At 52.9% G+C, this 27,180-nt stretch overlaps 1 protein-coding gene across 4 annotated transcripts in view; it reads right to left on the bottom strand.

Annotated features, from left to right (window-relative positions):
- The window catches only part of KSR2 (kinase suppressor of ras 2), an 85,781-nt gene that overhangs the window by 15,131 nt on the left and 43,470 nt on the right, over positions 1-27,180 (bottom strand). For 2 of the 4 annotated variants that reach the window (XM_077787116.2, XM_077787118.2), the window contains exons 8-16: positions 25,917-25,984; positions 25,640-25,738; positions 24,385-24,503; positions 22,117-22,285; positions 19,642-19,683; positions 19,310-19,376; positions 17,750-17,798; positions 16,653-17,020; positions 2,897-2,993 (exon numbers count right to left, since the gene is read on the bottom strand). In XM_077787116.2, the coding sequence (XP_077643242.2) occupies positions 2,897-2,993; positions 16,653-17,020; positions 17,750-17,798; positions 19,310-19,376; positions 19,642-19,683; positions 22,117-22,285; positions 24,385-24,503; positions 25,640-25,738; positions 25,917-25,984 (1,078 nt within the window). The remainder of the gene's footprint in view (positions 1-2,896; positions 2,994-16,652; positions 17,021-17,749; positions 17,799-19,309; positions 19,377-19,641; positions 19,684-22,116; positions 22,286-24,384; positions 24,504-25,639; positions 25,739-25,916; positions 25,985-27,180) is intronic. The other 2 variants (XM_077787119.2, XM_085592932.1) reach the window with 1 other exon arrangement.

Here is a 27,180-nt window from a genome sequence, read left to right as displayed (position 1 = left end):
ACACATTTATCCCAACTTCAGCAGGGATTTTCATGCTGTCCCACTTTTCACTTTCCTAAGCAGACTCGGGGAAAACTTGATCTGCAGGATGCTGCTGAAGGATCAATGCCCAACAGGCCAGCAAACTGTTGCTTAAGAGGGAATATTGGTTGTCTGGCACTGGAAAAGGGGGATTTATTAACTGGAATTCCATGGGGATCCATCCATCCATCCCGAGTCTCATCTTTTCATCTATCATCATTAACCACGCAGGCTGTGCGAGAAGAATTTATTTTTAAGCTGGCGGCTGATGTGGAGCCAGAAGCTCAATCCAAATTCCACCATCTGGAAAAAGTGGGAAAACAAACAGAAAAACACCCCAACCCAGCAAGATACGGGAGTTTCACTGCTCCCCGTGGGGAGAAAAATCCTACAGAGCTTCTGCCCAGGGATGCTGAAGGAAGAAAAGGACTTGGGGCTGGATGCCAGGACCATTCCAGGCACTGGGATTAACTAGGGGTCTCCAGTTCCCAGCACATGAAATAATGATGAGGTTTAGAAATCGGCTTTCAAATGTCACTGTCACCTCCAGAAAGTGCCGGGGTGGAGCAAGGAGCAGCATCCCAATGTTTCCCTGCCCAGGTGCACTGCAGGGCCCCGAGCATCCATGGATGAGCCCCAGTGCCACAGGAATGCTCTGCAGCCCCTTCCCATTGTTCGAGGGTGACGGGACCCCAGAGCAACATCAGGACCTGGCTCCCACCTGCTCCCACATCCAGCGGAGAGCTCATCTCCCTGGAATCATCAAACACAGCCCGGCCTTTGCTGAAGGAATTTCTCCGGGCAAACCCCAACCCCTCACCTGGCTCCGTGCGGATCCCACTGCAAATTCCAGCCCTGCCACCTCAGCCCCTGGGACGATCCCTGAGGAAACACTCGGGGCCCAGGAATGCCTTCATTTGCTCGGCTGTGTGAAAGGCCGGCTCCCTCTGCCGGCACCGCTGCCGGGATCAATCCTCCTCCCCCTCCCCAGGATCTTGCACCCACTAATCCAAGGAGCTGAGCAGCTCTCCCGTCACATTCCAGCACTCAAAGGATAAAACCCAACAGCTGCTGTGACTGCGCAGCAAATCCAAAGCCTCCGGACAATGCAGCTCCAAGCCCACCCCAGCCAAGGTGTTGGGATCTCCCTTCCCGACACCCACCACTTCCCAATGCCCCAGAACATCTGCTGGAGATTGGTGGGCAAAGATGGGGAGGCTGGGAAGCTGCTCCTCAGCAGGAACGGGCCACGCGGTTGGGAACTGTGCCAATTGTGGCAGGAATTCCACAATTCCACAATCCAGGAATTCCCTTTGGTGCTCAGGGAGAGCCTTTGGAGCTCTGCTAATTCCTCCAGGGATTTGCAGCGGCTACAAAGTCCCTCTGCCTCTCAACACCACAGACTTGGAAGTTTCCAACCTGTTCCTAACAGGCTCCAGCTGCAGAAAACGAGGATCTCAGCCTCATCCTCGAAACCCACACGGAGCAAGGAACCCACGCAGGGAAAGGGGCTGAACGGAGCTGTTATTCCCGCTGGGAACATCTGGAAGGAAAAAGCCCTGAGCACAAAAAGGGGGAAAAATACAAGGCTAGACAGTGATGCTTCAAGTGTTTGCTCAGCGGGAAAAATCCGTGTCTAAAAGGTGGAAAACGTGGATCAGAAGTGGGAATTAGGATGGAAGAGGCTCTGGGCTGCCTCAGGCACCCCCAGCTCAGGCCAGGGCTCCAAGGTAGCCAAAGGTTCAGGCTGTGGAGAGTCCAGGGGGACTGAAGGAATTTAAATTTTAAAGTTAAAACTGGGTCTAAATAAACACAAAATAGGCAATTTAATAAGGACCATCCAGGGAAAAGGCACCGCCCAGGAAGTATTGCTGAACATATTCTGCTTTTAACCTGGGTTTCAGTATTTAAGGAGGGGCTAAGGTCTGCCAGAAAACCTGATTTTCTGTTGTTTTCCCTCAGTTAAATGTGGGATCAGCTCCAGTTTGGGCTCCAGGGTGGAAGTGTTGGCTGACCTTGAGCAGGGCACGGGGGCACCACCACAGCTCCCACGGCAGGGCATGTGCCAAACATTTCTGGTGATAAATATGTTTGGAATCACAGCACAATCCCAGTCTGGCAGACAGCTCAACACCTCAGTGCTGCTGCTGACATCCCATGGGAAGCTGTGAGGGCTCAGGACCCGAATTCCCAGCCACTCCACCCAACAATCCTGCTGGGGATTGTTTATAGGGACACGTCTGAAGTGTGGAAGATGCACTCAGAGTCATCCCTGGGACAGGAGAAATGCTTTTAGCTCCGGAAAATGTATGTGAGCTTGGCCTTGTGGCACCATGGCACGGATTTCTCCAGGAGCCTCGGCCCTGGGAATGTTTTATGGGAATACTGGGAATGCTGGAAGTGCCCAAGGCCAGGCTGGACAGGGCTTGGAGCAGCCTGGGATAGTGGATGATGTCCCTACCCATGGTAAGGGGAGGAATGGAATCAGTTTTAAGCTCCCTTCCAACACAAACCATTCTTGTATTCCATGATTATTACTTTTTTTTTTTTTCCAAGAGGAGAGGAATATCCCACCAGGAACTCCCCCACAGCAGCAATGCTGGATTTAAACACCTGAAATTCCAGCAGGGAAGAGGAGCAGCGGCCGGGATGAGCCCCAAGCACGGGGACCCCATGGAAGCTTTGGTGCCACCCCAATTCAGACACCTGGATTTTAAAACCAAGGAGGTCTGTCCTGCCCAGAATCCTCGGATTTTAAAGCCAAGCAGAGCTATCCTGCTCAGAATCCTTGGCTGCTCCTCTCCTGCTCCCCAGAACGACTGGACTGGACTCTTGGCTGGGTTTTTTGCTGGATCCAGACCCCACCAGACCATACCTTCACAATTTCTTGTGCTATCTGCCTCGTCTTGTTGACATCCAGGACGATTTTGGCGTCCCTCACCACGGAGTAGAGAGTCCGTCCTTTACACAGGCTGGAAGGACAGGAAAAGGGAAAGAGAAGTTACAAACCCTCCTGGAGAAACGGCCCCAGTTTATAAAGCAGGGAACTGTAAACAATCACAGGATTTTGGCCAGATTTTGGCCTCCTGGCTCGAGGCGGGGTGAAGATTCCGCAGGGAACTGGGGACTCTTCCCAGTTTGGCACTGGGAAGGAGCTCTCAGTGCTCCTGGAGTGTCCTGGTGGCACCACAAGGGACAGCCTGGCCTGGCCCCTGGCTTTTCCCTCTGTCCCAGCCCGGAGCAAACCACCTGGTCCTCCTGCCTCCGAGTTTTTGTGCAGAACTGGCTGTGGCTCCCTCCTCCCTCGGGATACAAAGCTCACAGATGTAAAATGAGCCAACAGAGATAAAACAGGGAGGGGAAAAAATCCCCCAACCCAACCCCAAGCACTGTACAATGTCCTCCAATTTTCCTTCTCGTACCAATTACAGTAAAATCTATTTACAGAGCCTTAATTACCAAAGGCAGCTGGATGGAGCAGGGGGGGATGGATATAAACCAATTAAAAATATATTGACATTTGAATATCATAATGGAGGACGTGGGTGGCTGCTGCCTCGACTCCCGCCCACAAAAAAGAGCTTTTTTTTTTTTGCTTTTCACTATCCGCCCACGCTCATTCCAGGCAACTTTGGAAAGATGAGACTGGATACCTGTGCCTGGAAAATAAAACACCCCAACACACAGCTTGGTAAAGAGGTTTGGTGACTGCATGTGTTGATTTGATTCTGTTCTGGTTAACAAATTAAAAGTTCTGGGGTTTCCTTCTGCTGCTCTCCCCCAGCTCAGCTCCACTGCTTTCCCCACGCCCAGTTCCTCCTGCCCTGGGAATTCCAGCATGTTCTGGTTTGGATTCATCCCCTGGGAGAGGTTTTGTCCTTTTTGGGTGAAAATGATCACAGAATCATAGAAGAGAATCACAGAGTGGTTTGGGTGGGAATGGACTTCAAGGACCAGATAATTCCAGGCCTCTGCCATGGGCAGGGACACTTGGATGGGGCTTGGAGCAACCTGGGATAACAAAAGTGTCCCTGCCCATGGCAGTGGGATGGAATGGAATGGGATGGGCTCTAAGGTCCCTTCCCATCCAAACCATTCCATGAGTCCATGAAACCCAGAAAAACCCCAAACTCCAGAAGCTCACGGACACAAAGGATCCTCCTGCTCCTAAGGCAGAAGCTCCACAGCACTCCACGGGCAGAGAGCCGAATTTTCAGGACAAGCAGTGACACAGGAATGGGATCAATCCCCACATCACACGGGCTTTGGAAAGACAACAAAGTACCCTTCCAAATATTTCCTCACTGGGAGCGTTAGGAATTGTCCTGCTGCACCGAGTGAGCTGCAGTGGGGGCCTGGGCACACATCCCCGAGTGCCTCCTCAGGGATGGTTCTACTCGCTCAGGTGTCCCAGCACCTCCCTGAGCATCCCAGCTGGATTTAGCCCCGAGGCAGCTGCGCTCCCTCTGAACCATCTTCCCATCTCCTGCAACACTTGGACTGCAGTCAAATAAGAATTTGCTGGAGATGAGGATCCGAGCACTTGGAAATCAGTGATAAAATCCCTGGGTTTCTGTAACCGGAATGAATCAAAGTGTGCAGAACAACGAGGGACATGAATTGTCCTTCCACCACCTGTGTTTTTCCACACTAATTTGCTACATAAACCCACCGAGCTGTAAGCTCTGCCCCACAACAGCCTTTTGCCACCTCCATGACCTGCCTGCACACACAGGAGTTCCCCCAGCCCTTCCCAACCCCTGGAAAACACATTCTCTCCCAGAGAAAACCTTCCTACAGCCAGTTGCCTGTGATCTGAATTGGTCACACATTGACACTGGAAATGCAACGGGTGGATTGGCGCTGGAGTGGGGCTGGATTCCAGCCCTACAGTGAGTTAAGATCAGATGTTTTCCTGGGAAAAGGTTGTTTAGAGGAAAACCCTCACATTTCTGCCTCTCTGAACTGCTGAGATAACCCCGAGAGCGGCGCTTGCATCCCTTCGCTGGTGAGATCCCCATCTTTCCACTTCATTTACAGCATTCCCAAATCCTTCCCAGCGGATGGAGCCACTGCAGGAGAACAGTCAGACCTGGGCTGGTGGCACCAGGACATGTCCCTGTCACCTCTGCTCCTCAGACCCTGGCAGAGCCACCGAAGCAGCCCAGGTGCTTCTCCCCTCCCCTCGATGAATAACGGCTCCGAATGAATTCACCGAGCGCCCGCCGCACCGGCACATCCGACTTTTCTTGCTGGGTAAGGAGCTGCCAACACGGAGATAAAGCCCGGTTGATACCTTTTATGCAGCACCTGAGCCCATTCAGCCACCACCTGCAGAACCTTTTCATGGCACAGCTCCACAATTCCGCTTCTCCTCGTTCCTCAATCGCTCCCCATTCGGGCAGGACAAAGAGCAGCGCCCGGGGCACGCTCAGAGTCTTCTGCCTTTCCACTTGGAGAGGTCCCCGCTGAGCCTGGCTTTGAGGGACACGGCTGTGGATGACAAGGCCACAAAATGCCTCCGCTCGACACCAAAAACAAGGCAGATAATTTGCATCTTCAGATGGATCCTGGGTTATTCAGCGCTGAAGTGAAAATTCATACGGAATTCTTGTCTTCTCCCAAACTTCTCCATCCCAGCTGGCGGCAGAGCGAGTTGATGACACGTGCCCCAGTGCCACAAGGTGACCAAACGCCATCCAGAGCTGGGGGGTGGCTGGGACAGAGATGCAGAGATCCTTCTGGGAGTCCTCAGGAGTGCACCTCATCCCATGGCACATCCACATCCCAGTGCCTTTCCCAGCATCAGGACAGGCTCAGCCCCATCCTGCTGCAGATGCCGCTCTCAATTCAAAATGAGTTTTTGAAGTGTTCAGCCAAGCAAGCCAAATCCCAAATTGCTTTATAAACACTCTGCATTCCCAACGTAGGCTGGAGACATCAGCAGCGGGAGCAAAGCCAAGGCAGCTCGCAGAGGAACAATTTGGGATGAGGGAGGAAGAGCTGGAGCACTGCCTCTGGGTGTTTTTGCTGTTCCATGGGAAAACATCTCATCCGTCTTCCATCCCTTGGGGTTTTTTACCCCTCTCTGCAATATTGATGGTCATCAGCTCTGCACTGGTGGCCAACACATCCACCTTGGTGGTCATTGTCTCTACATTGACGGCCATTACTCCTACACTGGTAGCCAACACCTCTACCTTGATGGCCACCACCTCTATACAGGTGGCAATCACCTCTACACTGATGGGCATCACCTTTACATTGATGGCCACCACCTCTGTACTGATGGTCGTTGTCTCTACACTGGTGGCAAACATCTCTACACTGGTGGCCACCACTTCTATCCTGGTGACCATCACCTCTACATTCATGGCCATCACCTCTACATTGGTGGCCACCACCTCTATACTTACAGTCATTGTCTCTACACTGGTGGCCATCACCTCTACAATGGTGGCCACCACCTCTACATTGGTGGCCATCACCTCTACATCAGTGGTCATCACCTCTGCATTGATGGCCACCACCTCTATACTTACAGTCATTGTCTCTACACTGGTGGCCATCACCTCCACACTGATGGCCAACACCTCTACACTGATGGTCATCACCTTTACATTGATGGCCACCACCTCTGTACTGATGGTCGTTGTCTCTACACTGGTGGCAAACATCTCTACACTGGTGGCCACCACTTCTATCCTGGTGACCATCACCTCTACATTCATGGCCATCACCTCTACATTGGTGGCCACCACCTCTATACTTACAGTCATTGTCTCTACACTGGTGGCCATCACCTCTACAATGGTGGCCACCACCTCTACATTGGTGGCCATCACCTCTACATCAGTGGTCATCACCTCTGCATTGATGGCCACCACCTCTATACTTACAGTCATTGTCTCTACACTGGTGGCCATCACCTCCACACTGATGGCCAACACCTCTACACTGATGGTCATCACCTTTACATTGATAGCTACCACCTCTGTACTGATGGTCGTTGTCTCTACACTGGTGGTCAACACCTCTACATTGGTGGCCATCACCTCTACATTCATGGCTATCAGCTCTACATCAGTGGTCATCACCTCTACCTTGATGGCCACCACCTCTATACAGGTGGCAGTCCTCTCTACACTGATGGGCATCACCTTTACATTGATGGCCACCACCTCAGTACTGATGGTCATTGTCTCTACACTGGTGGCCAATACCTCTACATTGGTGGCCACCACTCTATCCTGGTGACCATCACCTCTACACTGATGGGCATCAACTCTACGCTGATGGCCATCACTTTTACATTGATGGCCACCACCTCTATACAGTTGGCAATCACCTCTACACTGATGGGCATCACCTTTACATTGATAGCCACCATCAATGACTTACAGTCATTGTCTCTACACTGGTGGCCATCACCTCTACATTGGTGGCCAACACCTCTATCCTGGTGACCATCACCTCTACATTCATGGCCATCAGCTCGACATCAGTGGTCATCACCTCCACATTGATGGCCACCACCTCTACACTGATGGTCATCACCTCTACATTGAGGGCCACCACCTCTGTGTTGGTGGCCATAACACTACACTGATGGCCAACACCTCTGCCCTGATGGAGACTCCATCCTGGCTCGTGCTCGGAGCAGGGATCGTGCCGAGCCGACGGCCTGGCAGTTGTGGGGCACATTCCATCACTCCAGGAACTTTGTGCTTCCCTTCCCTCTTCCCATCCGCACAAACGCCATTCAATTAAAGAGGTGATAAACACCAGAGCCCGGGAAGTCCATTCCTTGCTGGGATATGGATTTATAGGGAAGCAGCTTGGATACCATGGAGACAGCCAGCACTACAGACCCAGGGGAGACACTGGAGGAGAGAGCGAGGTGGGGAATTAATAAAAAATGCTTTCGTGTAAAAATACCTCTGCTCCCAGGTTACATCTGTGCTGCAAGAAAGACACGGCAAAGAATGCTTGGATGCTCCCACATTCCCCAGCAGTTTACCCACTTCGAGGTTTTCATGGAAAAAGGACCCTTTGGGGAATGTTAAGAAAGAAACAGCAACAGGAACCACTGAGCCAGGACTTATTTGATTTCATTTGAGCAGGACCAGAGAGGGAAAGAAGGAAAGAAGGAGCCCTGCACATTCCAGCACATTCCTGATGTATTTAGGAAGTTTTCCAGCTGCTCCCATATATTGGCTTGTTTTTCCTCTTTTCCCAGCATCTGGCAACAGTGCTTTTGGAACTCAACAGCTCCTGAGGTGCTTCACACAAAGGCAAATTGAACAGCACTGTAAGAGCAGCAAAGGGAGAGCTTTGGGATCATTTTTATCCCGAGGTTTTGTTTTCCTCTAAATGGATAAGGAATTTCGCCCCCTTGATTCCCTGCCAATGCCAGAGTGAGCTGTGGCAGCATCCAGCCTGAAATTCCTCAGTCCTTTACAACCAGACTCCACAACCATGATCAGAGAGGAAAAATTAGGATATGAGGGAAAATTTCTTCACTAAAAGGGTTGCCAAGCCCTGGGACATCCCTGCAGTCCCCATCCCTGGAGGATTTAACAGCTCTTGTGGCACTTGGGGATGCGGATCAGTGGTGGCCTTGGCAGCGCTGAGGGAATGGTTGGAATTGATGATCTTAGGGATCTTTTCCAATCTAAACAATTCAGTGCTTCTCTGGAAGCAGCAGCCAAAACTCGGTGCCAGAAAAGGCGTGACCTGAGCACCAGCATCCAGCAGGTCCCAGGCTGGGAATCCTCATCCCATCCAACCCCATTCCAACCGAACCCAAAGCAGCCCCAACGGGAAACCAGGGAATTCAATTCCTGCCATTTCAAGCAGAGCCCACGTCCCCAGCCCAGAGGTGGGAGAGACCCTCCTGCTCCTCATGGAGGAGCCTCTGCAGAGCCAAACCAGCAGGAGGAAAGAGAAAAGCCCTGGAGAGCCAACGCTCCCCTCATCCCGCTACCTCCAGCCGATGGAAGCACCGGCTTTGGATGGATATTACTTAGGCAGCAAAATCTTCCTGCCGGCAGCTGGCACGCGAGATAACTACAGCCAAACCACAAGGGCTGCAGGAGGAGGAGGAACAGGAGGGGGAGGAGGGGGATCTGCCTCCCCGAAAAGTAGCTCCAACTCCATCGTCGCCTCGGAAAAAAACAAGTTCTTTGGAAAAAGCCAACTCCATGCATTTTTATTTGGAGGAAATAGAGGAGACGAGCTCTTCTCCAGCTGCGGGGAGAAGAGCTCGGAGCCAGGTGAATGCAAAGCAGCCCCTGGGGCTTAGCTAAAGCCAGGCTTGCAAACAAGTCATCCGAAAAAACACCACGCTCCAGGTGCCACTTGCTGCCTTTGGAAAGGACACGCTCGGAATCGGCTCCGAGAGGGAGGGTTGGGAGGGATGAGTGGAAGCGCCTCGACCTCCTTGTCTCCGATGTATTCTCTGCACCCTGCTCCTCTGGCTCTTTTGAACTTCAGGAAAGAAAAGAAATTATTTGAAAAACCCTTTTGGAGAAAGGAAAGAAAGTTTTGATTGAGACGGCTGCTTCCCTGGAACCTGGCTCCACTTTGGAAAAGTAAAAATTATTATTATTAATAAAAAGTTAATGCTGCTGTCACAGGAATGATCTGTTTCTTTGGCTAGGCAAGGAGCCAGCACATGGATACCCCAGAGGCGGCCTTGCTCTGTCCCAAAGAGGATCCCAGGCACTGAGGACGCTCAGAAAAAATGAGGAACGATGCTGGGATGTCACTCAACAGGGATGGGAAGAGCTGACACGAGCGGAAGGACTTTTTGGGAGCATCTCTCAGCGGGGCGCTTAATCAAAGGCATTTCCTTAAATCCCTTCCTCTCCAGCACAGTGAATCCCGCTGTGTTAAGCACTTTCCTGGAGAAATCAGGACCAAACCAGAAATACTTCCCTGGCATTTGGAAACACCCTTAAAACACAAAGGAAAACTTTCCCCCCGGAGCATCCTCCACGTTGGAGCAGCCACCGGCGGGGATTTGATGCTCCAGTGGGTAAGAAAAGCTCAGCCAGCACTGATGTTTCCACATCAAACACGGAGGATCAAGCTGCTGCTTCTCCCCATTCCCAGCCATCCTCTTGGCTCGGGATATTCCAGGCCCGTCCCCAGGCTGCTGCCTGCCGGTGGAAGATATATCCAGGTTTAATGTATATATTAATTCACATATTGACTTTGCTGTTGTCAGCTGTTATCAAGATTTATCCGGCCTGATGGCCTGGCATCGATTGGGAGGAGTGTATTCCCACGGGTCAATCCATTCTGATCCAGCGCCTGGCATGAAGTCGATCCCTATTTATTATATGATCTACGAGCTCCATTAACTGCCAGGGAAGGGAATGCGGCAGAAAAGTCGGAAATGGGAAAACAACAGAGGCAGAGGAGAAGGGTCTGGCTCCCAAAGCGGGTGTGTGAACGTGGATGGGGTTAGGGGAGGCAGGAATCCACGGCTTCCCCTCCCAAAATACACCCAGGAGCGGGAGAGAAGGGCAGGACCTGAAAGGCACTTTGGAAATGCTCCAGGACCAGAGAAGCACGGAATGGTTTGAGTGGGAAGGGACCTTAAAGATGATCTCATCCCACCCCCTGCCACAGGCAGGAACACCTTCCACTATCCCAGGCTGCTCCCAGCCCCATCCAACCTGGCCTGGAACCTTCCCAGGGATGGGGCAGCCTCTACCAAAGCCTCACAGGAAAGAATCTCTTCCCAAAATCCCATCTAACCCTGCCCCTCTGTCCGTGGGAAGTCATTCCCTGTGTCCTGTCAGTGCATGGCTCCAGCCTGGCATGGAGGAAAACAAGGTGGCATCTCTGTGCCTCAGTTTCCCCAACTGAACAGGAATTAGAGCTTCTCCTTCAATTGCCAGCACAGGAAGGAAGGCTGGGAGGATTCATTTTAAGTCCATGGAGGAGGAAAATCCAATTTCATAGAATCCTGCAATGGTTTGGGTAGGAAGAGACTTTAAAGATCCTCTCAATTCCAACCCTTGCCGTGGGCAGTGATGCCACTCAGGCTGCCCAGGGCTCCATCCCGCCTGACCTTGTTGTTCCTTCAATTTGTGCCTCGTTAAAGCTCAAAGGACAATTTGGATGCCCTGGAGGGAACAGGGCACTAGTTGCAAGAACCACAGAGCATCCCCAGGGAAAAACCAGACCCCCCAATCTGCTCCATTTAAGTGCCATGGCTTCCACCCTTCCCCTTTCCTCCCATCCTTCAAATCAGGTTAAATATCCCCAGCTTCCTGAGCATTAAGATTTACAAGCCCCAAATCCTTCCCAGCTGGGCTGTGCCTGTAAATGTCAGGAGATCTGGCACGGGGAGAGGCGAAAGCCGAGCTCTGTCCAGAGCTCTTCTGTGCCCAGCGGGAACAAGATCCAGGGGTGGGAGAGCATCCCTTGTGAAGGGCTTGTTCCTCCCAGCAGCAGAGCCAAACATTCAATATTGGCAAAATCCAGCACGGAAATCTATTATAAAATCAAAGTAAACCCCAGTATTTGGTCCAGGCACTGAAGTTATCCATGAATAAACAGCTGAAGTGCCGTGGATATTCTCCCCATCCCTTGCCCTCATGCCTTCCCTATTAATTAGTGCCAAGGAATGTGTTCCTGTCATTAAAACCTGTTTTCCACAGAGAAAAAAGAGCAAACTTTCATTTCATCTTCAACATCTCATGTAAGGACAGGGACTGGGTTTATCTCCATCCTCCCCCGCCACCAGCAGCTCCAGGGAAGGGTTTAGGAGAGGTTCCCTCTCCAGCAGAAACTTTCCGAGTTCCTCTGCTCCAAAGGCACTTTGGACAAATTAATTCTCTTTGCACAGTTCTGACAAGGTCAGGTTAATTCCTAATGTTCCTCAGTGTTCTCCTTGGTCTTCGCAGCAGGGACATAAATCACAGCCACACAGCCCTGGTGGCATCACCAGTGGCACCCTGGAAAGTTGAAGTCACCCTGGCCAAAACCCAGCCCGGAGCATCCCAGGGAGCAAATCCCAGACTCCTGCACAAGCTCCGAGAGCCACGTTGGAGCTTTTAACAAAAACCACAGGGAATCTTGGAAAGGCTGCACCAAATCCCCCTCACAAACCAGCGTGAGCTCAAAACCCAGGCAAACTCCAGCTCAAATCTTCTCCCAGACTGTCCTAAACAACATTCCCAACCACCAGGAGCTGCATGCAGTGTGCTGCTCCCCTGCTTCCATTACAGACTCAAAGAGCACCTGGAGCCTTGGGAAGCACCAATAAGCATCCAAATGCCCTTTTTTAACTCAGCAGGAGCACCCAGAATCCTAAAATGTGGGAGTTTCTGCTTTCATGGGTGGCTGGAGCCATTTTATCAGGATTGGGAAAGGACATTATCCTTGGAAAGCCCCTTGGCTTTACCTCTGCCTGGACCAGGAGCCCCAACGAGCTGGGTTTACCCAGGCCTGGCTTTGTTGTGCTCCCCAGCAGCAAAACCAACTCGTTATTCCAACAAACAGGGAGTTTTTCCAGCCCTTTCATTCCCGGCCAGCCGAGGACTTCGCCGCCCTTTCCCGCCATCCATTAAGCAGCGCTCAAAGCACCAAGGCTCGCACCCGCTCCTGCTCCAGACTAATTAAGATGGATGTTAATTGTCCCCAGTGCTCATTACCCAAGAGAAAACCCATTAGCAGCTCTGATGGAAGCGTTCCTTGCACTCGCCACCTCCCACTGTTGAAAAATGCTGGATTTCTGCTTTTCTGTCACGTTGAGAGACAGCTCCGGAATTCTGGAACGGTTTGGGTTGGAGGGACCTTAAAGCTCATCCAGTGCCACCTCTGCCATGGGCAGGGACACCTCCCACTGTCCCAGGCTGCTCCAAGCCCCATCCAGCCTGGCCTTTGGACACTCCATCCCTGGCGGTGTCCACAGCTGCTCTGGGAGTTCCATCCCAGCCCCTCCCCACCCTCACCCTCCCAATGTCCCATCCATCCCTGCCCTCTGGCACTGGGAGCCATTCCCTGTGTCCTGTCCCTCCATCCCTTGTCCCCAGTCCCTCTCCAGCTCTCCTGGAGCCCCTTCAGGCCCTTGAAGGGCTCTGAGCTCTCCCTGGAGCTTTCTCTTTTCCAGTCTCAATTCCACTGTTTTTATCATTGATGAACGTATTAAACAGTGCTGGTCCCATTTATCCATAAAAATTATTAATGAAGGGAAAATCTCAGATTTTTAACCCCAACTATCCCACCCTCAGCCAGCTGCTGCCTCAGTTTCCCCTTCTGTTTTTTCCCCCTGTGGGCCGTGCTGTTTGGATGGGGAAATTTCTTTCTGCTAATGAGACGATCCCTGAATATCACAGGCAATCAGGAAGGAAAACGTCGGGATGGGGAAAAGCAAAAATAAACCCGGCTATAAATAACCCCCTTCCGGCAGCGCCGGTGGCACGGTGTGGTGAAGCCCCTTCCCAGGGACACGCAGCTGCTCCCAGACGTGCAGGGAAATGGAGATTTCTGCAACAACCACAAGGATTTTGTGGGAAAAACGGCCTCGAGTGGCCACTTGTGGGCTGCCGGGAGAAAAGTGGCCTTTTCCACACACACAAGAAGTCCTGCCCTGGGAATGGGCACAGGGAGGGTGAGGGAATCCTGATATCCTGGGTTTATAGCCATAATCCCCTCCTCAGGCAGCTGGGAATGATTTTCCCCCACTCCAAGCAAAAAGCCTGGTTTAAATTTATTCCTATAAACACACAAGGAAGAGTCAGGTCCCTTTGGGAAAGTCCTGCTGGAAGAGTGATGCTCCCCCAATGGCACCTCCTGGACTTTCCCAATATCCTGTACCATTCCCAGCATCCCGGACATTCCCACATGTCCTCGTCCCTGCCTCATTCCCTACAACACCCAAGCAGCAGCCCTCAGGGCTGTCATATCCCTTAGGAAAATCCTGAAATGTGGATGGGAGGGAAACCTCCACAGGGTGAGAAGGCTTTTCCCCACACCAGACTTCCCAAAAATGTTCAGCCAAGGACAGAGCAGACAAGGAGTGCCAGCACAAAACCAAGGAAGCGTCTTTGGATGCAGGGATTAGAGATACAAGGAAAAGTTTCCACACTGAGGGCGGGCAGGCCCTGGCACAGGGGGCCCGGAGAGGCTGTGGCTGCCCCTGGATCCCTGGAAGTGTCCAAGGAATGTTGGACAGGGCTTGGAGCACCCTGGGATAGTGAAAAATGTCTCTGCCCATGGCAGGGGGTGGGATGGGATGAGCTTTGAGTTCCCTTCCAACCCAAACTATCCCAAAATCCTGATCCTGTGCTGTCACAGAACAGCAGAACAGAGCCCAACAGGAAGCTTCAAAGCAGGAAAATTGTGTTTGGAAGTTACCTCCAGGCTATGGGATATGTACTCCCAAAAATCCTCTGAGACTGAGCTGAGCCCATTGATTTTCCTGCACCCCAGAAATCCCAGCAGGAGAAATCCAACAGGTTCCCAGTTGCAACTGTAAAATTCTCATGGAATCATGGAGTGGTTTGGGTTGGGAGGGCCCTTAAAGCTCATCCCATTCCAGGTGGAAGGGACACCTTCCACCGTCCCAGGCTGCCCCCAGCCCTGTCCAGCCTGGCCCTTGGGCACTGCCAGGGATCCAGGGGCAGCCACAGCTGCTCTGGGCACCCTCCCAGGGTGCAATTCCTTCCCCAAATCCCATCTAACCCTACTGTCCTTTGGTTTAAAGCCGATATTGATTCACCTTTCAAAGGATGCAGATAAAAGTGGGTTGTAGGAACGAACAAATGATGCCTGGATACGCTGTGAGCTTGGGTTATATCTTGGGCAATTTAATACATTTACATTTTGACCTTAAAACACAAGACCAAGTGCAGCTGGAAGAGGAACAGGATGAGCAGAGCTCCACGTTCCTCACATTAATTCATGAGGCTGCAGCAGCACACAGACTGATTTTGTCCAACTGTCAAAAACGGCACCTTTCTGCTTTTACAGAAAGACCCATTGGAATGGAAAATGGAAGAGAAAACATGCCATGGCTCAAATTATAAAAATAAAAAAAAATATATTTAAATCAAGGAATACATTTCCCAGGTTTTGCTATTGAATTGCCCTGAAAAGCTGAGCAAATGGGGGCTGCAAAGGGACGGCGGAGCAGGATGGAGACGCCGCCTTTTCCTTTGGGAACACGGTGTGACACATGGATGGGGGCTCTGACTCATCCATCAAGACATGTGTTTGCACACTTTCCCAAAAGCTTTTGGCCTGGAGCTACCCAATAGATGGAAATGCTGCGGAATTTTCCCCAGATGGCTCATTTTTGGTCCTGAATAAAAGGCATCTTTTTGTTCCAGTCGCCAGCTGGGGAGAGCCAGCCCCACTTTGGAGTCACCCTGACCCCAGAGGATGAAACTCCCAAGGCAGAAACCATCCATGAACCCACCAGAGCAGGGAGGAGGTGACACAAATTTGGGGTGAAATCCTTTTGTTTTGGACAAAGAGGGAGCAGAGAACCTGCAGAGCCACCCCATCTGGGATCAGGGACTGGGAGGTGCCACTTTCAAGGGAAAATTAGGGACATTAGGAAAAGATGATGCAATATTTCATCACTGAATGGCTGTTGGAAGCTGTTGGTGCTGTTCCATTGCTTTTTGAAATGCTGCCAGGAGGAAAATTCAACTTCACCTTGGAGAAATTTCTCTGGGAGAAAATAACCTGGGTGGGATGAAAAGCAGGACCATGTTCAGTCCCATGACTGAAAACATGGTCTGAAGGTGAAGGAAATAATGGAATTCCCTGGAATAAATGTATTTCCTATGACAACAGCTGCTCTGGGAGCAGTTGCAGCCTCTTTGCCTCCAGGCCAGGTGGGATTTTTTGCCCAACAAATCATGGATCACACCAACAAACTCTGTGCTGCATTCCCAGTGGGGATGTGAGTGAGGGCAGGTATTTGGGAATGCCTTGAAACCAAGAAAGCTGTGGAGGTGATCTGGAAGCCACCAAATCCCAGCTTGCTCCCCTGGAAGTTGCAAGGAGCCTCACAGTCTTCCAGGGCCTAAAGGGGCTCCAGGAGAGCTGGAGAGGGACTGGGGACAAGGGATGGAGGGACAGGACACAGGGAATGGCTTCCACTGCCAGAGGGCAGGGATGGATGGGATATTGGGAATTGGGAATTGTTCCCTGGGAGGGTGGGCAGGCCCTGGCACAGGTGCCCAGAGCAGCTGTGGCTGCCCCTGGATCCCTGGCAGTGCCCAAGGCCAGGATGGAATAACCTGGGATAGTGGAAGATGTTAAAGCCCTGGATTGGCTTTAAGGTCTCTCCCAACCCAAGCCAAGCAATTCCATGATTCCATGATGCTTCCTGCCCCTGGATAAAACAAACCATTCCTGTTCAGAGCTCCCCTCCTACAGAAGAACGACCTGCCTGGACAGACTTGTGGATTTGCTGTGTCCTCCACACCACAAACCCCAGCACGTGGAGAACATGGACGCAGCACACGGAGAGCTCCCTTCCTTAGGGGAGGAAACTCAACCCAACGGCACCGTTGGACTGAAGGCAAAAAATACAGGGAAAAAACGCGCTTTTCGGACAGAGAAAACAAATTTTTGGACAGAAAAAACCCAATTCCAACCTGGTGATGATGGCGAGGTGGGGAGGGCTCATGCAGGCCCCCATGAAGAGCACCACGTTCTCGTGCCGGGTCTGCCGGTAGGCCATGACCTCCCTCTTGAAGGCCTTGAGCTGGTCCTCGTTGTCGCGCTCGATGTCGATGAGGCGGATGGCCACCTCGCCGTGCCAGCGCCCGTGGAACACCTGCCCAAAGCGGCCCTTCCCGATGAGCTCGCCGATCTCCAGCTGCTCGAAGGGGATGTCCCACTCCTGCAGGAAGATGCTGGTCTGGCTGGCCTTGCGCGGGAAGTTGCGCGCCGAGAGCAGCGAGAGGTTCATCTCCTCGAAGTCGTCCTCGGACTCCTGCACCTCCTCGGCGCCTTCCTCGTTCTGCAGTGGGCAAAGGGGAACAATAAAACAGGGAGAAAACGGTGGGGAAAGCCCCACTGATCCAACTCCTGCTCGCTCAGACCCAGAGGAACCACGTAGGTTCCAACAGGGCATCCCCATTCTACACAAAGTTGGCAGAATCCCAGATTTTCATAGAAATATGGCATCCTTTAGGTTGGAAAAGCCATCTGATAGACAGACAGACTCCAACCCTTCCCCAGCACTGCTAAGGCCACCACAAGCCCATGTCCCCGAGTGCCACATGCACAGGGCTTTAAACCCCTCCAGAGCTGGGGACTCCACCACTTCCCCGTGGAGCCATTTAACCCCACCCTGGGGATAAATTTAGGATTGTAACCCATCAGAGATTTAACTAATTTGTCTTAAAACAGTTTCATCCTCCCCTGGCTGAGCTGTGCTCTGTTGCTTCCCGTTATTCCCAGACCTCTTGATGGTACATTTAGGCTTCCGACAGGATTTACAGCACCCTATAAAAGCTCCATCCTCTTCCCTCCCACCACATCGTTAATGCCTCCTAAAAAACCTCATTGAATTCCAAACTCGAAGCCCAGGAGGGTCCCTCTCCATGGGGTGGGGACACGGATGCCTGGACTTTAATTCAATTATCAGCAATTCCACCACACAGATGGGAAACGTCTCCATTTCCTAGGAAATGTGCCCCAAGATATCCTTAAAACCAAGGCCCATTAAGCACAGGAGCCATCTCACCTCCGAGGTGGGCTCCACTTCAATTTGAAGCAATGGGTTTCCTTCCAGGCTGTTAAAAGAATTATGGAATTAACACCGTGGAAAAACACTGGGATCTGGGGAGCATTCCCTCTTCCTGCCTCGGGGATAAAGGGACTGGAGAGGAGGAGGTGGCACTAAGCCAGGAGAAGGGACAGATTTACCCCCCCAGTGACTCTGACCACACTCGAGGCCTTTTTAGGGATTGCTAGGATTCCTTCGCAACCAACACCAGCCAAAGCAGAAGTGCAGAAGGAAAGAAAAGGAGTTTTTCAATCATTTTGGAGAAGTGGAGGGTTCGGAGACCCTCTCCCTGCAGTAAAGTACCCAAATCTGACTGGTTTTCCCGTTTTTTTTCCTTCCCTCTTCACTCAGCACCTCCCACCCCAAGGTCCATGATCGGGTCTCGCTGCTCCTGACAATTAAGGGGGAATTAGGGAAATTCTGAATAAGGGATCAGCTGGAACAGCTGGTTTCAAACATCATATAAATGTAGTATTATGAATTACTATTATTAATCACATAAATAACAAAATCCCTTTCCAGGGGAGTTTTGCTCCCCAGGCCACTCAGACACGGTGATCCTGCAAGTCCTATCCCCATTTCACGGCCACTAAAGACTATAAATCCCAGAATTCTACCCAAAAGGAGTCAATCCTGGTATTCTGGGCAGCTTGGGAAGCCCAAGTGGCTGCACAACATCTCCATGGATGGGTGGTTTGCAGGAGCAGCCGTGTCCTCATTGTCATCCCAGGCACAAATTCCTGTCTCCCGAGGATCCAGAGGTGTTTAACCCAGCCAAGCCCAGGATGGCTCCCATGGGATGTTTTCAGTGTGAGGGGAGCCAGAGAGAATCACAGATTTTGGATATTGGAAGCTGTTCCCCCCAGAAGGTGTCTTGACACCCTCATTTAGGCAGAGGGGTGGAAAAAAGGCTTTGGCTTCACTATTTTTCCATGAATTCCCAAGGGACAGTGGTTCCATCCCTTGCTCCACTGGATCCTCAGTGGAATTTGGAGAGTGTGGATGAGCCAGCCCCAAACTGGGGCCAGACCTGATCCCTTAAACTCATGGTTTGTGAAATCCTTCAAAAACGGCCTTTGGGGAAAGGACCAGGAGGGACACTCAGGGGAATGTTGCTGCTGGAGCAGCACAGGCTCCAGGACATCAAGGAATGATGGATTTGGGCTCAACCTGCCGGTGAGGGATGGTTCTAATAGTGATTAGTGGCTGCTTTTCCCAGCTTTCAGCCTAAAGTTTATTGGGCTTGAAAATATCGGAAGTGGTAAAGGTATGATGGTTCTCTGCATTTAATTTAATTATAATTTAATTAATCCCTTGGGCTTTGGCTTTTTTGGATTGAAATCCTCTTTTTTTTTCCCTAGCATTGAAGAGCTGTGTGTTATACATGAACCCCCTGCCCTCCTTCTCAACCTTCCAGAGCCCCGGGGTCTCACCAGGACCACCTGAGCCCCCAAGGCCAGGGGAGCACCCGTGGGGGCCTGGAGGATTTGGGGTGCAGAGGAAGGGAGGGTCACTCACATGGGGTTGGAGGTGACGGGGTGCAGGACGACCTGTGGGGCTCGGGTCGGCGTCTCAGGCAGCACGTCTGGGAACAAGAGAGAGGAGTCAGAGACCTCTGGGGGCACCCAGGGGAATTAAACCCCAACCCTTCACCCCCCAAAAAAGGTCCAAGCTAGTGACACCCTGAGTAGGGCTGGGGGTCGCTTAGGGCCACCCAACCCGGCAGCTTCAATAGGCTTTAAGGAGAAATCCCACCCCAGCACAAATCCAGGGTTTGGAGAGCTGGCCACAAACCCATCCCCACCAGGAGAAACCCCAGATTCCAAGGAAAAACTTCCAGAGATCCTTACCTGGGAAAATGAACTGCTGCTTGTACTTGTAGTAATGGGAGGCTGGAAAAGAGGAACAAGGGCTCAACACTGACCTGTGGAGCTGGAAAAGCTCCATCCTGTGCCCAGTTCTTCTCCAAGAAACCTCAACCCCAGTTGTGTGAGCCCCTCCTGTGTGACCCAACCTCTCCCACTTCCATATCCCCATCAGGAATATTCCATATTCCAAAATGGCACATGGGACACCCAGGTCAAAAAATTAAGACCTTTGCTGGATTATAATTGATTTTCTCCCCCCCCACATCTTCTCTTCTGCACCATTTGGAGAGCATCAATGTCATGCATGAAGTCACTGGTGGGGTTTGGACACCAGTTTGCCAGCAGTGGCTCTCCAGTGGAATTTGGGAACATCTTGGCATAATGGAGAAGCCAAGTGATGGGTTTGGAACTGCTGCCCATTTGGGCCACATTCCACCCTTTCTTCCCTTGCTTTGGAGCTGTGTCCTTCCTGGAAAGAGTCCTGGGAGCCACTGTCCAAAGCCAGAGCTGGGAGAGGCTCTGGGTGTTGGGAACATCCACCAGCTCCCATCTCCAGCCCAGGGAGATTCCAATTCCATGGGCAGGCGCTCATGGGTGTGAAGAATTCGGAGCTGCTGAGGCCACCAGAGCTTGGCACCAGCTCAGAAGTCACCTTCTTATCTCCAAGACCCCAAGGGCCATGGCTCAGCTTCTCCCCTCCCGCTCAGAGACCCCAAAGTCCAACCTCAGCCCTGCAGCAGGGCCTGAACCAACATCAAAGGAGCCTGGAAGGTAATTCCAGCAGGAGAAGGTCACCGTGTCACCATTTCCAAGTTCAAATCCTAATCCCCGAGATGATCATCTTGATGGAATAAACCACGGAAAATTTCCCAGCTGGGAAGATGAAAGCAGGGTAAGCTCAGCTTTAGATCTCCTTTTGCCCCTGACAGGAATAAAACAGGGAGCAAACACCCCCAGAGAAGCCAGGGTCTGATCCTGCCCTGCTCTATCTCTGCCAGCTGGGAATGTGTTCCAAGTCCCCAGAGGGGGTGAAATCCATGAAATAATGTCCCATAAAACCCCACAGGGAGGTGCCTGCTCCAGAAGTGACCCACGATGGGGTTACCAAAGGCTGGATCCCCCCAGGCCAGCCCAGCAGGCGGACTGGGATGCTGAGACACCGGGACACTTCGGCTCTGGAAGAACTCCTTGGGCTGGGTCGCGCCAGCACGGAACTCACACCATGTCCTGCCAGACCTTGGAGGTTGTTCCTGGTGAAATCCTGACCCTCTGGATGGGGCACACCATTCCTGGGAGTGCTCAGAGCCTCCTCGTGCCATTCCAGGGTCCTGCCGGAATCCCAGGCACCCCAAGGACATGATGGGTGGTTGATTGGCAGGGGTTTCCCAGCTTCTGGAAGTGTTTGTTGTTGCATGATGGATTCTGCCAGGCAGTTTCTTCCTCATCTCTCTCCTCCTCTTCCTCTTTCATTGAAGACTGCTCAAGATGGAGGCACCACCATGGAGCATGAAGATTCTTCCTGGTTCCTCTGGAGAAGCCATCCTGACCCTCCTTCTGACCACACCAGTTCATTAATCCTGGGATTTTGGGGGTGCAGGACCTCAACCTTCCAGCTGGTCCAGCAAGGAGGTCATGGACCAAGCAGGGCCACCAGGACAGCCAGGAGAGCATCCCAGAGATCTCCTCTCCCCTCCCACCTCTTTTTTGGGAGCAGATGGACACAGTTCCAGTGATGCTGAACCATTCCCTCCTGGAAGGAGCTTTCCTGGGGCAGCAGGACACCCCAAACATCCCGGACATGCTGGGACACCTTTGATACATCCTCAGCCCAGGAGGAGCTTTTTGGGCCGTCTTCCATAACTTCTGCGTCCTGCAGCCACCGTGACCTCCCTGCCTCTCCCACCATCCCTGAAGAGATGGAGCTCCTGGAGCAGATGGATCCGAGGTCCAGATTCCATGGACAAGCCACATCAGACATTCCCAGAATCATCTGTCACCCCACACATACTGCCGACCTGCTGGGGACCCACCACCCCAAAAACATGTCAGGGTTACCCCAGTTTGCCCTCATTGAGGGGTCAGCCCCTAGCTACTGAGGAGAAATGCCTGGAAATCCATGGAAAAATGGAAAATCCATGGAAAAATGGAAAATCCATGCCTGGAAAGGTTTTGTAGCCTCAAGAGCAGCAGAAGTTGGGCTGGCTCCAACCTTGGAGGATTCCAAGACTGGATCAACCCTTGGGCTCTGACCCTTCTTCAAGCAGGAGGTTTGACCAGAGACTCCCAACCTAAATATCCTAAACTCATCTTTTCTCCTCATTTCTACTTCCACCTTCTCCCCGCCCCGGTGCAAACACAGGAAGGGATTTAGGTGGAACTGTCCCAGATCCCCAGGACACCCCAAGGACACGAGTGGCCCTCAGCACAGGTGGGGACACGGGGAGGGGGCGGCGGTACCTGGCAGGTTGAACTGCTTCTGCTGGCGCGGGCACTGCGGGGACGGGTGCAGGGGGGACGGGGGCGTGGCGCTGGGGGGCAGCGGCGGGGCCGGCGAGGATGGCGTGGACGACGTGGTGGACGAGGGGTTGCTGCTGGAATCTGGCTGGTAGGGCACCGGAATGTGGTCCTGGGAAAAGAGAGGAGCCGGTGAGAGCAGCGCTGGTCGGTGCCACCCTGAGGTGCCAAGGACCCTCGCTGGGTGACAAGTGACAGCTACATCATCCCACCCGTTTCTTCCAGAGGTCCTGGAAAGCACACAGAGCTTTTTCCAAAAGTGTTTGTACTCCCCGAGGCCATTTCCCACCATAAATTGGCTCCTTTCCCACCCTCACCCCCAGCTGAGGGTCCCACAAATCTCCTGGCTCTGCACAGCCACGACCACCAAAGCCAGAGCTGGGGCCACCACCTTGGGGCTTGGTCCTTGGGGACAACAAGGTCCTGGAAGCTCCTGCTGAGCTCCGTGGAGCCAAACCCCAGGGCCTTGCAGGGAGCAGAGGGATCTGGAAGGAGCAGCCAATGCAACCCAAGACATTCCTCAGCATTCCTTGACTCTTCCCAGTCAAGGCCGTCGATTTTGGGTGCACAGTGGGATGGGTGGGAAGGGACCACCGAGAGCCAACAGGCAGGAAAATCTGCTTGGATATCTTGGATCCCAAAAGGAAAATCGAGGCCAGAATTTGCCCAGCTTGGAGCCACTGAATGGAGTCTGAGCAGTGCTGAGCATTCCCATCCGCACAGAATTTTCCTACAAGGTTAAAAAATCTGCACGAGCCTTCCCCAGCAGGTAACTTTGTCCTAATTAATTCATTCTTAAATGAGTCAAGCTTTCCAGGAAACCCATATTGGTCATCATTCCGTGCTCAATCATCTTGGTCAGGTAAATTCTTTTTTAAGCAACCAGTGAAAGTCAAAACAATAATATTTCATGGGCAGCTGGAATTAGAGAAATTTAAGGTCTCTTCCAACCCAGGCCATTCCATGATTTTATTCAGGATATCTTTAAAGAAATGCTTTTTGAGATACCAAAGTAAGAATGGGGCCCTGCTGAAATAAGAATATTTATAGGGGAAATTTCAACCTCAATGGGAGTACTCAGGACAAAAGCACCACCCCAAAACAATAAAACCAGAGCAGATCCCTTCACCAAGAAATTCCTTTAAAAATTTATGTTTAAAATCAGCATCTCCAGGAGTGTCTTGATACACAGACTTTTCCCAGAGCTAGAAGACACTGAGGGCTGGAGGAGCTCAGCCAGGCTTTGGGAATTCGGGGTTTTGTTGATCCATTCCCCATCAGGTCAGTGATATCCCTCTTTGTGAGCCCTTCCAGCCTGCCAACCCCTCCAAGGAATTTTCCACTGGAGGCCAACAGGCTTTAAATTCATCAGAAGCAGCCCTGTGATGGGTTTATTGTATCACGGCAGAGCAGGAGTGAGCCAGGTGCTCTGTCAGGTCTGGCTTGAGCAGCTTCGCCAGGGACAATCCAATTCCAGGCTGGTTTTATTTGCAACAATAAATTTGTTGTTTATTGAAGTCTCCACTGTGAGCAGAGTCCTCAAACCACCCCAAATTCAGCTTGGACCTGGAGACTCAGAGGCCACGATGGAGCAGGACTGGGATAGCAGGACCAGGGATGTTCTGGAAGTGCTGATCCCATTTTATTTTTAAAAGAAATAACTTCACTGGATACATGTCCAGGGAAGAGAACGGAGCTGGGAAGGGGCTGGAGCCCCAGGAGAGGCTGAGGGAGCTGGGAAGGGGCTGGAGCCCCAGGAGAGGCTGAGGGAGCTGGGAAGGGGCTCAGCCTGGAGAAAAGGAGGCTCAGGGGGGACCTTGTGGCTCTCACAGCTCCTGACAGGAGGGGACAGCCGGGGGGTCGGGCTCTGCTCCAGGGAACAGGGACAGGAGGAGAGGGAACAGCCTCAGGCTGGGCCAGGGCAGGCTCAGGGTGGATTTTGGGAACATTTCTGCATGGAAAGGGTGGTCAGGCACTGGCACAGCTGCCCAGGGCAGGTGTGGAGTCATTCAGCAGCGATGTGGATGTGGTATTTGGGGAGAGGGGACAGTGGTGACCCTGGCAGTGCAGGGGGAACAATCAGCCCAAATTTTCCTAAACCATCCTTTCCGGCCTGAAGAATTCCACAATTCTCTGCAAAGCTGGGGATATTCGGGCGCAGGGGGTCCTGTCCCTGTGGCAGGGTGTGGACACGGGGGGCTCGGGGCTCACCTTGTTGAGTTTGTTGGTTTTGGGGAGCGTTTGGCTGACGTGCAGGTCCGAATAGCGGGGGGGCTTCCTCAGGGGGTTGTTGATGTCGCAGGGCACCGACTCTGTCCGGACTAACCTTGCTGGATTGAGAAGGGAGAGAGGGAAAAGGGGATGGAGAGGAGGGGAAGAGAGAGGGAAGGACATCAAAGCTCAGCAGGAGCGCTGGGGGTCACCCCGTGCTTGGAACCGCTCTCCAGAGCGATTCCCGCGGCTCTTCCAGCCTGGGATGGCAGCTGAGCTTCGGGATCCTCCTGCGCCCCGGCCACAGCCAACCCCCCCGGGGTGTGAGCAGCGATCTGGGGGGCTCGGCAGCTGCCACAGCCCCTCCGTGAACCGCGGCTCAGCCAGCACCATCCTGTTCCTTGCCGGAGCTTTTTGGGGTGAAGGGAAGGAGCCGGCTAGGAACCCTCTCAGCAGGCAGACTTTTTGGGGGGAAAAGCCAGCCTGAAGGCTGGGGGCTCAGGAAAAGTTCGACTCCAAGATAAGGGAATGAAGAGCTGGGTTTGGATTTTTTTTTTAGGGGGTGGGGAGGTATTTCAGTGATGCTGAGGCCACCCCAAAGCCATGCTGCTCCTGCAACGCACAGCGGGCAGCTGCGGCTCTTGCAACATCGCAGCCCTAAATCCCAGCTCCTGCCCATCCCGGGAGCCCGACTGCCTTCCCTGCCTGCCGGGCAGGGCTTGCGGCAGCTCCGAGCCTGGCGCGGGGGGCTTCGACCGCTTCCACCCAAATTTGCTGCAAGCGAGGGCGCGGGGTGGGGTGGAGGCTGTAAAATCGCCCCCTCTGAGGTGCCACCAGCACAATCCTTTTCCCCGAGATTAAACCAAAAAGCGGGTTTGGTGTGTGTGTGTGTGTGGATATTTAACACAAAGGAACAGCTTTAAGAGCTCAAAATTCAAGGCAAGAGCGATTGGAAGCGTCTCCCTCAGGCAGTCGCGGTCCTCTAGCCAGCAAGGGAGCCAAAATCTGGAAGAAAAGAGGTGGGAAGCGCGGCCCCGCCGTCCTGCTGCGAGGTTCTGCCTGTCTCTGGGTGGATTTTAGGCCGGGCTCTCCCGCAGGAGAGCGGGATAAGGCAGCTCCGAAAGCACCACGAGCATCCGCAGGGCCACGGCCGCGTCCCCGGCGCGGGGACCCCGCATGCACCGGGAGGTTCGGGGTCCCACATCCGCCCTGAGCTCTCGACAGAAGCAAAAGGCGAAAACCTGGTTGGACTTACCCCGTGCGGTGGGGAATCTGAAAAGAAAAGGAGGCAGGGGGAGGGTGGGTGGAAGTGGTTTGCAATGCAAATCTGCCTCGCCCCGACCGGCTCGTCTCCCTACAAGCGGAAAAAACGGTGGGTAACATTTCCCCGGAGCGCCCAAGCGGTTCGGGAGCCTCCGTCCCGCCGGGGACCCCGCCTGGGTCCGGCTCCCGAATCGCCCGGGGGGCTTTCGAAAGGTTTTACCCGCTGGCAACACCCCCGGAGGCACGGAGCGGGGAGCAGGGGGGCTCACCTCCGCGGTGGATGATCAGCAGGTGACACGGAGGGGCCTCTTTGGTGCATTTGTTGTGGCACTTGAGCCTGGCAGGGGACACAGAGAAGGGAGTGAGGAGGGAACATCGATGGATGGCGGGGCAGGATAAGGGGGAGCTGCCAGAGGGCGGGGATGGGTGGGATGTTGGGAAGGAATTGGTCCCTGGCAGGGAGGTTGAAGCCGCTCCTGGATCCCTGGAAGTGCCCAAAGCCAGGTTGGACGGGGCTTGGAGCACTCTGGGACGGTGCAAGGCGTCCCTGCCCACGGCTGCGGTGGAATGGGATGGGCTTTGAGGTCCCTTCCCGTCCAGTGATGGAGCTCAGGGCTTTTTCCTCCTTTTCCCCGTGGGACGGTGACTGGTCGGCAGGGAACCCTCCGGGCTCGGGGGTAAGGAACAGCGAGGGATGCACACCCTGCAAACGCTGCACACCCTTGGGAACGCCTCCATCCCAATGGAGCAGCACAGAAATTCCCAAACCTGGCGGCTCTGCCCCGCTGCCCCTTTCTGGACCAGCCAGGCTTGAGGACGCCCCAAATTGTCACTTCTGCCCGAGCTGGCTGCAATAAAAGGAGCAGAGTCCTGCACTGAGGGGAAGGGTTTACTGCAAGGTGGGACAGGATGAGCTTTAAAGGCGCTTCCAACCCAAACCATCCCATGATTCCATGAAATCCCCGTTCCCACCATCCAGCTGCTGGATGCTTAATTAAATTCAGGAGCAGCAGAGGGGGAAGAAGTGGCTGCCCCGGTCCCCGATGTGCCCCTGTCATTGTGCCCTCCTCTCCTGTCTTTTTGAAGGACATTTAGCCAAAATACAGAGAGGATTTACAACCTCTGGACATTCTGCAGAGCTTTTCCCGTTTTTTTTTTTCCCGGAGCCAGGGCAGGAGTCTGGAGGGCTTCACCCCCGGCTCATGCATATAGGCATAGGCAGACTCCCAGATCCTTCTCTTCCTCCTTAATTAAGGATGGAAACTCATCCCCAGCTCACGCTCTGCCACGCCGGCAGAAAGCCATGGGGGAAAAGGGAAAAAGGAGAAAAGGATTTATCAAAACAAGGGTAAATGATGGGGGAAAAAAAAAAAAAAAGAACGGCAGCTCCAAGTCAATGAGCTGGGTAATGAAAATTCAGGAGCTGCCCGTGTTAGCTTTTATTACAAAGCTGTTCCTAGAGGGAAAGGCAGGAATTAATTCGGTATTTGAGGCTTGGGGGGTTTGGGGTCCGGTTGTTTGTTTTACCTGTTG

The sequence above is a fragment of the Lonchura striata genome, chromosome 15 (genome assembly GCF_050655825.1).
Source record: "Lonchura striata isolate lonStrDom1 chromosome 15, ASM5065582v1, whole genome shotgun sequence".
NCBI classification, from domain to species: domain Eukaryota; kingdom Metazoa; phylum Chordata; class Aves; order Passeriformes; family Estrildidae; genus Lonchura; species Lonchura striata.
The sequence above is the reverse complement of the archived record's forward strand: the minus strand, read 5'-3'. Positions and strand labels throughout refer to the sequence as shown.